The 12,009-nt window shown below is 36.7% G+C and overlaps 1 protein-coding gene across 1 annotated transcript in view; it reads left to right on the forward strand.

The window, feature by feature from the left end:
- The first annotated feature begins 593 nt into the window (after window positions 1-593).
- LOC144659408 (sacsin-like) overlaps window positions 594-12,009 on the forward strand; it is a 29,429-nt gene continuing 18,013 nt past the window's right edge. The window contains exons 1-3 of the mRNA XM_078519822.1: window positions 594-827; window positions 11,010-11,076; window positions 11,713-11,810. Coding sequence (XP_078375948.1) covers window positions 11,073-11,076; window positions 11,713-11,810 — 102 coding nt within the window. The 5' untranslated portion in view covers window positions 594-827; window positions 11,010-11,072. The remainder of the gene's footprint in view (window positions 828-11,009; window positions 11,077-11,712; window positions 11,811-12,009) is intronic.

Below are 12,009 nucleotides of genomic sequence, written 5' to 3' on the forward strand. Positions count from 1 at the left end.
AGACGATGAGGGAGAGCCGACGAGGAGGGGGACGAGGGGGGAGGCAAGGGGGGGAGGAGCAGCGGAACGGCGGAGACAGTGCCAGGGGCGACGCCGGCCGCCCGGGCAGCGCCCGCCCCCCACACGCCGGGGAGGATGAGCTTGTGTCAGTGACTTATTAAAACTTTACCATATCTCTACCAAGCTTATTTAACGTATGCCATCATGCCTTTCTATAAAAGTGAGATGTTAACACACAGAGAAATGAGTCCCTCATTATCCCCCGCCAAACCCCCTGTGATAATAAAACACCACCATTGACGACACACCAACGCCTCCCCCCCCCCCTCCCGCCCCCACCTTCTCTGCTGTAGAGCTTGTTTTGTATTTAGCTCGGGACGGTATGTTTTGCAATAATGTTCTGTAGAGTTCAGTCAGACGATCTTTGTGTAAATTTTTCACACTCCAAATCCCTTCCAATTCATTTATAAGACTTGCTATTTTTTAAAAGGAAAAAAAACTTGCGTTAATACCCCCGCCCCCCACCCCCAAACCACCCCACTCCACCCGGATTTATGAAAAAAAAAAAAAAAGGAAAGAAAAAAACAAACAAACAAAATAGATCCAAATTTGCCCAAGGCGCCTCATTCTCGTCCCAGAGCCTCTCGTCTATTTAATGCAATGACATCATGCGTCACCATTTCTCGGAAAGATATTTTTGGAAATTACAAAAGAATTTCTCTGAATCGTTGACGATTCTTGGAAAGGGTCAGTTCGTGTTCGATGCTACACTCCTATGTCGGTAAAAAGCGAACACTCATTCGGAAGCGTTTGAAACTTGGAGCAAGGTAAGGGAAATCATTCTTGTCTTTTAGCGTACATGATTTTCATTAAAAAATCGGGTTTTTTAATGATGAGTCTTGCAACGAAACAGCCCAAGGAAACAGCCCTATGAAATGGACCGCGACAGAATTTGTTTCGAATTGGAATTTCACAACATGACTTTGTCATTTTCATTCGTGAGTTGCGATTTCTTTTATATTAGAAAAGATTTACTAGAAAATCCCATTCTGGATAGTGTTTAGTTTAAACTTTATCAGCACGCCAGCGAAAGTCCTGTCCAGAATTTTAGACCTTAATTCAGCATGATTTCGTTTGGAACTCGTTTATGGATGAACTTTGTTTGAGGGAGCTGCAATGGGTTTTAAAATGAAAACAAGATTGGTGAGTTAATAGTTGTGAATGTAGGGAAATGAAAAAGAGGGAGAGGGAAAAAAAAAAAAATTAGCGTTTGCAAACGTTGAATCATAAGAACAAAAGGAGGTTTATAGATTTATATAATTGTAATACGTACGTAAACAAGTTAAATAACGTGTTATTAAAGTGAATTTCTTGAGGGGGGCATTCTTTTCGCTAGGATATTCGAGTCATTCTGACCGACATTCCTCAGATTATAGAAACTACAATTGTACAAGAACAGTCACAAGGTATTCATATGCATGATAAACGTTTGGTCGAAACGATTAATCCATTACGTATGCTCTCTAAGCTCTACAAAATGAGCGTTGTTATTTTGCGCGAATATGTACTCGGCTTTTCCTTCCTCCAGAATGGCCGAAAGTGACAGCGTCAAATTATCACAGGTCGACACAGGAAGAAGTAAAACATTCCAAGAAATTTACCATCCAAGTGATGAAATTCTGAGAAACGAAGCAACTCTCTAGACATGATAGCGTTCCTTAGAACAAGGGTGGATCGGCCTTTCAGCATTTGAATTGATATTGAAAGATTCGCCTGTCTACCAAAAGGCTTACAAACTCATTTTTGGCAAAACCTCTTCGTTTGTTGGCAGTTAGTGATGCTACAATGTTAGTTGAAATTCCCAGAATTTCAGGTGCTTTTCCAAGAAAGAAGGCACGATTTAAGGCTTTCGTACGAAGAGGTCCCAAATTCGACCAAATCGTCGATTGCTAAGCTAAGACAGGTCTCGCTGCTTATCAGACCTTGGAAGGTAAAGTGTACTATCATTCCTTAGCTCATTTCGCTTTTTGGTTTTTTTTTTTTTTTTTTTTTTTTTTTCCTAGTTGTTCATCACCCACGATAGCTCACTTCATAGTAGCAATGGTCAATATACTTCGAACTGTATAAACATAAACTTCCTTTTTATGTGTTAGCGAATAACTGGTAGATTTTTGTACAACAACCTTTATAGAAACATGAAGTATTTACTAGGATGAAAGGTAACTACAATTGTGGCTCAGATACACTAACAAAATGAATGGATCTCAATATATATACTTTCACTGATCGTAAACTTTAATGTTGTAACTTTAGTGTATCTGATCACTAACATTAATTCGAGCTACTGGACTACAGTTTGCTGTTGGAACATTATTGAGACTAACACTTGCCTTTTAATCACTCATGGTATGAATAATAAAACAGTACTACGCGATTTTTATTTTTATATTTTTTTTTTTTTTTTTTGTATAAACTGAAAATTAACCAGTACTGTTTAGGCCTCTTTTCATTATTATCCTGTCGATAAAAATTTGTCATAAATATACTAAACAAATCTAAATTTTTATATCAAATCTATTTTTCTGGCATTTGTCATAACACTTCTGATGTCTAATTTAATAAAAGGTTAAAATATCTGAAACTCTACCGTTACTTTAGGGTCAAGGATAACTTTTTAAACTTGAGAAGTCTTGTTCCACATTGAGGTATGCATGGCCATGATTTCAAGATATGCATGAACATTTTGGCATTTGACAAGTAAATAGTGAGCCTTTAGGTTAAGCTAAGCACATGCAACTGTAAAATATAACAGTAACAGTATAGTAAGAAAAACTCTGTTTACTGACACAAAGAGGTTAGCATGAAATATAGCTTTAAATTTGTCAATCATATTTGAAACCAAAGTTAACGCTAATCGATGACGTTTCGATGTTTCAACTGAAACATGATTTTCCAGGCGAAAGTGTCATGGCCTTGAGTTGAAGATAGAAATTCATAGATTGAAAAGTTTAAAAAAGTATAATGAGCATTCCTATTATTTATTCTCAGAACTGAGTTTTCAGGGCGACAGAATTTTGCTCATATTTGAAGAGGTTTGTAAAGCTTCATTCCCTTTTTGTAGAGGGGCGTGTTAAGTCGTCGAACGCCAGTGATGAATAAATGTTTCCTATAATGTCAAAAGTGCTTTTAATTTTCTGAAGAACATGCCTTCAGGAAAAATTGTTAACCACAGTAATAGTAATTTTTACAAAGTAGCCTCGTGAATTGAAGCCCGGACTAAACGAGGATGAGAGTTGATGAGAGTTCAAACTCTCACTCTCGTTTGGCATGGAACTCTCATGCACTCTCATCGACTCTCATGCGCTCTCATCGACTTTGAACGTGCTCAAATTTTTCACGAGAGTCGATAAGAGTTTGACGGACTCTCGTTTTCGTTTGTCCCAAGTTGATGATAGTCTGATCAGAGTTGATGAAAACTCTCATGAGAGTCAACTTTCATCATCTCTCATCCTCGTTTAGCCCGGGCGTAACAGTAAAATCTTGGATCAGACTTTGAGCAATACACCGACGAGCTTGAATATTTGGAAGTTTGTGTATTTTTAATATTCTTCATCTTGTTAATGGTGTCTGTGTTAAAGAAAGTTTACGATTTGAATTTCTATTACATCGCCATACTTTTAGAAACAAGAGCTTTTTAGACTTGGATTTTGCACATGAAAAAATCTAAAGAAGAAATTTCAGGGATGTTTTCAGTGCGGATAGGTGAAAACAACACTTTCGAGTAAACGCTTGGCTTAAATTTATTTTGTTGTTGCTAGTTTCCAATGCTTTTCAATTCGTTGTGTCAAGCGAATGTCATTTAATATTCTAATTGCTTTGTCATGCAAATAAACTTGTTTTCTCGGAAAGACATAACATGCAGGGAGCTGAAACTAAGAACTTCCTAGAATTTTCGATGATTCTTGGAAAGGATTCTGTCTGTTTATTCGTAGCACGGTATTTCAGAAGCCACATTTCTAAGTCGGGAACAGTGATATATAACTCCCTCAGAAGCGTTGTTAACGTGGAAATGAAGGTAAGGAGTTATTTCCTAAGGGGTTGTTAACTAAAACATTATCGAAAAATTGGGTAAAGGAGTTTTATTTTTTGTTGGTGTACGTTTTACGTTGGATTTACAGTCTTAACGTTAAAACCGTTCTAAACGCCAGTACCGGCCGTTAATTGCAAGTGACGTGTAAGTAGTTTGTCCCAGCTAAGGTCGACCGATAAACGCCATTAACAAAGCTAGCAAAAACTTTCGTTTAAATTCAGTTTAAAGAGCCAAAATAGCAAATCTTGTGCCAGACTAGTCTACACTGACGCTGTAGTTTTATATACAACAGTCTAAGTGAACTTAGAAAGATTTCCGTTGTCGATGGAAGCTACACGTTGCATTTATATCAATAATATGTCAAAGGTTTCAGAAATGATGGAATTCAAAACGTTTGTCACTTGATCGCAAAGCACCTAAAGGACTTTAAGGGTCTCCAAACTTTCGCAATTTTAGGAGGCAAAAATTATTAACAATGAAGGATGTGTAATTATGTTGGATCAGAGTATTGAGCAGTAGTAATGACCTTCGAATCAGGCCAATAGCTTAAAACATGGTTTTTAGAGGTAGATATGTTATATATCCTCGTTGGCTGTTGGCGACCGTACAAGAGACGAGATTTCTTATCGAATTGAAGTGGCATTGTTATACTTTTAGAGACACTAGCAGTTTTTTAAGACTGCTTATGGATTTTCAGGATCTTGTCAGTTAATGATTTCTAAAATAATAGGGAACACAGTTTATAAAAAAGACGCTTGTTTGGCTATGCAAACTAAAATCGATTTTTCCTAGTTGCCAATGCTTTTCGATTGTGTCAAGCGACTGTATTTAAATCAACATGCTTTTATCATGCAAATCGACTTTCTCGGAAAGATATAACAGGAAACTGCTACCGAGAATTTCCTAGAATCTTCGAAGATTCTTACAAAGGGTTTGTTTGTGTAATTATCGCCAGGAATAACATAACTTGGAACTTAACTAAGAGAAAACGAGAACTCGCTCAAAAGCATTTCAATGTTGAACAAGGTAAGGGGCTATTAACAGAAACATTATTTAAAGCTTTTACTAAACGCAAAGCAAAGCACGGCTTGTTTCCAGCTGCAATGTAGAGTTGGTTAAATTTAGCAACGATCTCCTTTGGATTAACGTAATACTAAACTTTACCGATCAAAATAGTGATTCTTGCATTACTAGGAGAGGAATCATAGAGACGAATAACAAAAAGATCATAGTTAATTTCAGGAAAGAATGTCTGAAACCTTGACATAGGCATGCATATACATAATTACAAAACCTTATTAATATTTTATAACCCTTTTATTTTTTCTTTTCCTTGTCGAAGCATCAATTCCTCCTATGAACGCGAAACGATTGCATGCAGTCCTTGATAAAAGCCTTTGCATGGGTGCTTTCCCAGCGTTACTGATGACATACGTTTTGAAATCAGCCATTTGCACGACCGAGATTCCAGTCTACGCCCTGGTGCATTATTATTCTTACCTTAAATAAGTTAACTGAACGCCAGTTATAAAACATGCCGACTACGTTCGTAGGCCAGTGCGCCGCGCAATTTTGAAATCCACGCCGAAGATCTTCGACATAACCAACATAGAATGTAGCATGGCCGATATTACAGTACTGATGTGCATAAGTTCACCTAGATTTTGTGAATTAATGAAACTATAATGTCCAGCGAGGAGAAATAAACAGTAAGGATGATATTAGATAAGATCAGATTTTCTGATAACATTTGAGCATATTTCCGCACTTGGTTGAGCCAGTCAAGTGGTCTGAACGGAATTTGATGGGAGATTTCACAAAGCGTTGGAAATCGAGCCTATCGTTCCTATCTTTACTGGGGATCACGAGTTAACTTGTGGCTCTGACAATCAGTCCATATGAGCTAACGCCAGCAATCCGAACTCAAATACCAGCAAAAACTCTCATTTCACTCGCTATTCAGTTTAGTTGACTGGTATTAAAAAAATGTATTTTCCGTGATGTAACCGTGTTCTCTTGGGTGACCGTAGCATTCGAAGAAATTTGCGAAAAAAGTACATTGTAAAATCCGAAAAATGTTGCCTTCTTCGTGTGTAGTTTTCGGCCAACAAGGAAGTGGCACGTTTGAAGTCACTCATGCTTGTAATTATGTCAGTTATATACAATCTTGAAAAATGCCAAAAACTGCTACTATTTACTAAAGTAATAATTAAGCTTTTGAGAAGGGAAGTTTGCAAACCTATAACTATCTGAATGAGGATGTAAAAGGTAATGTATCGTGTGAATATCGATCCAAAACACTTTTCCTATTAGCACATTATGTTACGTTACGGAGCTAACAGCGTGACACGATTTCCCGGAAATGTGAGTCAGTTTCTGAGAAAGCAGCTGCATGGTACAGACTGCCACGGAAGCTTTATGCTGAAAAACCCCTTCTCGTTGCTATATTCTCTTAACAGGTAGAGTGAAATAATACTGTGGTTACCACCTTGTTTTATACCGGTGTTTATATGCTTTTGTGCATACTTATGCATAGGTAAGGTTTTACATACTCAACAATTTAAAAGTTCATGACCTAGCGGTCTTTATTTTGGCAGACATTGTTGCCATGATTCATTTAATAATATTCGAAGATGCATGATTTAATTGTTTTAGAACAATGTAAAGGATAGGAATGTTTCATACGATAATTAACTGACGTTAGTTAACTTGGTTGTTGTTAAAACGGACTTACATCAATGGTCGATTCTAATTAGCGTCAAAAGGCCTTATCACGGTTTTCGACGCCATCTTGACGAGTAGGCAAAGCGGGTAGAAATGTCAGTAGAGACATTAAGCATGACGTTATGCGGCAAACGGCAAACGCGAGCTTGCATTTAATTTTTTTACCTTTTTATCGAATTCTGAAATCAATCCCTCATAAAATTAGTGAAAGAATCCCACATTAACGACAAACACAAAACTACTCATTTCCGCGTACCAAAGCCAAACGGCAGACAGCAGAAGTTGAATTTTTGCCATTCGCGGGAAAAATAAACGTTATGCTTAATCTCTCTAGTGTTTGTATGGGAATCCGACGGCAAATATCTTTTACAAAAATTGAATTCTGGACAACTTATGAATTGCAAAGTTAAGATACTAGGCAAAAGTTTTTATTTGCCGAGTTTGAAGGATGTAGCTAGAATGATGGATGGGCTAGAAAGCGTTCAGTTTCGTCTTTTATTTCCCCATACATTTGACAGTATTTTCTTTCGCATGATTGACGCTGGGAAAAATTACAAAATTCAATTTTTGTAAAAGATATTTGCCGTCGGATTCCCATACAAACACTGTAATTTTTACCCGCTTTGCCTACTCGTCAAGATGGCTTCGAAAACCGTGATAAAGCCTATTTATAGACAGCGCAATTGAAATTTCGGAAATAACCGTCTTGAAGCTCAACAAAAAATTCTTACTAGGATATTGGTTAAATTTTGTAAGCCTAATAAGAATTTGAGCTACGTTAAACGCAGTTTTGACAAACTTTTTGCTTATCGTTTGCCGGGGCGGTTCGTAAATCTTCAAAGTTTTAATTAATCGGGCGTGGCCGATTTATAGTTTACCCTTTGGTCGTCCTAGAGGATAGTCTCCTGTCGGCTAAAAATGACGGGGATAGCCTGGGCCAATCGGGTTCATTTCAGTTTTGACAGTAAATCGTTGTAGGTCGACTTTTGGGCTAATCTGCAATCTGGTTCTCTTCTTTGCTTCGGCGGGAGGACAGAGAAAAAAGCTTAAGGGGTAAAGTACTAATAATCACCATTGTGAAACTGTAGTTGCTTTGACAAGTTGAAGCTATTTTTGTAAATAAAAGGGGTAAAGTCATTCATGTCACGCAATGTTTTTGTGGGAAACTTTGAAACTAGACGCTTTGCTGGTTTTTACAAATAGCAGTGTGATCTGGCGGTACATTTTTTTGAGGCGGACTCCACTTTAAAACTATTTTTTTTATATTATTTAGCAAGAAGTATGTCGATTTTCATTTCCGCACAGTTGGGCGTCAAAGTCGCCTGTCACAAAGAGTAGAATGTTTGCACAACATGGTTTGGATATATTTTAGATTTGACTAGTGACGTTAGTAAGACACTTCTCAAGACGTCAGCAAAACATTGGCAATGTACAGTATTGGTGTGAACTTGAATGGAATTTTTTACGAGATCAGAAAAGCTATCGAATGAAAAGATGACTTGAAAATGAAAAACTTCGAATAATTATAATTAAATACCAACTGAATTTTAGATGAGAAATTCCGGAAGTGGCATCTGTGTTCAAAATAGGAATTTTTGTACAACTTAAAGTTCCGAAAAAAAAAAGACCACATATTTTGTAAAAATCACAGACAAACATGATCAGGGAAACAAAACAGGCCAATGGGTTTTATTCACGAAAATACAACTTTCTTAAGAAAGAGTTTGTAAACAAGACAATGGAATCGAATTACATTTCACACGAAATTTGAAATACATTTGAACTTGCAAAAAAGAAGTATCTCTGCCGAGACATAATAGCGAGACCTTACATTAATAATTATTGTATTCTGATCTGATTGTTATTTTTTATGCATTAACTATTTGAAAGTGGTTCTCATCGATGAAAACAAAACGGTTTTTCATTCACTGCTTGAAGTATTTATAGACGTGAAAACATTCGCTTAATCAAATTACATTCTGCACGAAATATTTTGTATCCATTTGTCCCGAAACTTTGAGGAAATTGAAATCTTTGTGGACAGTACTGCATAAAAGCAGTTCATAGAATTGAATAAAAAGATAAGAACCATATTGATAAAGGAAATTTTAAAACTTTATTTTGGCTCATTTTGACGAAATTCAGGATTTTCAAAGACTGCCAGTAAACGACTGTATCTTGTCTGTCTCTAACGATTTTGCTACGGTTTCGAACGAGCTAATTTTTCAACATGATATCATGGTACGGTAGCGGGCAGAAGTCGGTTCGTTCTGAATTTTTCAATACGGTATACAAGTTACAGGTCAATATACAGACCCTCTGTACAGTAAAAAACGTTTTGGGAACAAACCATTGTGAACTTATTTTCTATGTTGATCAGTAAAAATCCTTAGTACGACATGGGGTTTGTTATAAAATTCGTTAGTACGTTAATACTGCAAGGTGTATAACCTCAGAGAATTATTATCAAGTGTGTTTTGTTTTATTAGCGGTTTATACTCTAAGGTCTTGGTATGGGAGATCAAAATTAAGGTACATTTCTGTTATTATCTGATTGCTTGGCACAGATTAGTACGATACTGAATTGGTTAGGAAATGTAAACAAACGTTAAATTGAATGAGAGTAGAAAGGGAGGGACAGGTGGGGGTGAAAGGCTAAGGAGATGGAAAGGGAGGGAGAATTAAAATCCATGCTTGGTTATACAGTGTATCACGCAGCCTTTGACTTCTGTTGTTTTCTCACAAGAACAAAACTTAAGGTGGGGTTCTACCTGAATTTGAATGGAACTTTAAGAGATTTAAAGAAGGGATTGAAGAAAAGAATGGAAACACCTCCAAACAGTTGACCCCCTCGCAAGAGCACTCCGGGTTGTCAGGAGACTGTTTGGTGTCCGTCCACCAATTTTTAACTTCAAATTCAAATTTTAAAATCTCCAATATTTCATATTTGTCTAAATTTTGCTAATCCTTTGAGAAAAACTATCGCCTCCCAGACATCCCCCAAAATCGTCCAAAAATTAACAAAATACTGCAAAACAAATATATATGGGATAAGTAAAGCTTTTTTGGATTCTTTGAAACGCGGCTGAAATGGTTTTCAGTGTTTTCCAGCCCTTATACTTTGGGTCAGTACTACTATTCTTCACCAGTTGCTATTACAGTAATGGTATGAAACAAATACCTAATCATTGGTCAATAAGTTGTGATCATTTTCTTGACAATAGTAGTTACCTGATTAGGAGTTGTATACTGTTCCATTAAAGTGTAAGGGCTGGAAAATACTGAAATGCGTCAGCCACCTAAAGCGTTGGAAAAATTGGTCTTCAGGTAAAAACCCCGCCTTTATTAAGTATTGCGAAAAGGCTGTACTTTGCTAAGTGTTACAAATTTATATTTTCTAGACGTCTAGTTCAATCGTTTATTTGTATTGTGCGAAATATATTTTTATAAATTGAGACCATTATGTCATTAGGTAATAATGCAATCTTGAAAACATTCCAGATTTTCATTATTAAATAGAAACACGAAAAATTCAAATTTGGAAAAAACAAGCCTGTCAAAATGACGTTGCCATGGTTACAAGTTACTGGCACAATAACTGATCCTACCAAATTATTGCGAGATAAATTTTAGATAAACGCGCAAATTTTGGCAGCGTTTGGTTGAATCTTGAAAAAGTTATAAGCGTCCAAAGTCAGCGCGGGCCTCAAAAGCCCCCCCCCCCCCCGGCCTGAATAGGTTTAAGTGACTGTTTTTCCAGTGATTTTTACTGTACTGTACCCTGCCTTTCAAGTCAAAACAGATAGCTAATTATTAAGCGCCCGATTTTAAGCTTCTTAAGCTTCTCAAGCTTCTTGTTATATTTAGTTTATATCTCAGTCACGCAGCTTAGGCCCCGTTTTCGATTTTGCACGGATAATCGAGCCTTTCCTTTTCAGAAAAATTCGCTTTCAAATAATGCTGGGTCGCAAGTTTTAAAACAGCGAATGCGATAGCTGTCTCAAAAGTGAAAAATATGAAGAATTTATCGTTAATGTTTTTTTTCTTTCTTTGCGCAATAATGCGTAGCTGTAGAACACAGAGAATGTTCTTTTTGATATTTATAATTAGTCGGGGGAGGAGTGGGATGATTTTTGGAGTGTTTCATGTATTTTGCTTCGGTTATAGCTTTGATTGTTGTTTTTGTTATGTTTAGATGATCACCAAGGTGAAGAAAAAACAAGTAGTTATTATTTGAAGAAAATCGGACAATTTTCTCATGGGTAGGTATATTCTACCAAACCGTTCTAATATGATTTCGCACAAGCCTTTCAGTTTAATTCGTAACTGTTTACTTTGCTTTCACTTCTAGTCCCATTATCGTCCTACCTAATGTTTGATGGAGTGCTGGCCTAATAATTAGCTTTCAAAATGTTTGGAAGAAAATTAATAGTTAAAGAGACAGTATCACGAGAAATCTTCTAAATTTTTGTGTGAACTGTGCTAGAATTATTTGATGCACTCGCTATTTAACAGAATAGCATTTAAACAGCAAAAGAAAGGCATAAATGTATTTTCCAAGATGTAAATAAACCGCCTGATTTTTTCAGGCTTTCTTTTCGCAACTGTTTAAGTTGTGTTTATAACTACGAGGATCTTCTCTTCATTTATTCTTTATCCGCAATTCAAATAATGATTTCATATATTCATTATTTCATCTTCATCTTCCCCGGGTATATTACGAACCAATTTAATGACCAGCTCCCAGTTGGCTTGTTAGCTCAACTGGTTAGAGCGCTGCACCGGTATCGCAGAGGTCAGGCTTTCTTTTAGCAACTGCTTAAGTTGTGTTCATAACTGCGAGGATCTTCTCTTCTAATAAATTTTCTACACTGTCTGTTTCTTTCTCGTTTACTCAGCTGACAAGGATGAGGACTTTAACTTGATTCAGCCATCGCTCATCCAACAATTGAAGACCATCCTAGATCAGTACCCAGATGACGGGCAGATACTCAAGGTAAACTACATAAATTTTATTTAAAAATGCACTGCGGTTGAAAGGAAGGTGGCATTCTTACGGTTATTTGTATCAGGAGTAGTTCCAGTAGGGTTTGGGGAAAAACAATTGAAGAACAAAAGAAACAAATAACAAAAACAATTCTAATGAGTTTCTTGTTTATGACCATTTTGTCAGGATTTGCCCTCCCGGGCTTCTG

Source organism: Oculina patagonica, chromosome 7, assembly GCF_052425735.1.
Source record: "Oculina patagonica isolate OP01 chromosome 7, crgOcupat, whole genome shotgun sequence".
Taxonomy (NCBI): Eukaryota; Metazoa; Cnidaria; class Anthozoa; order Scleractinia; family Oculinidae; genus Oculina; species Oculina patagonica.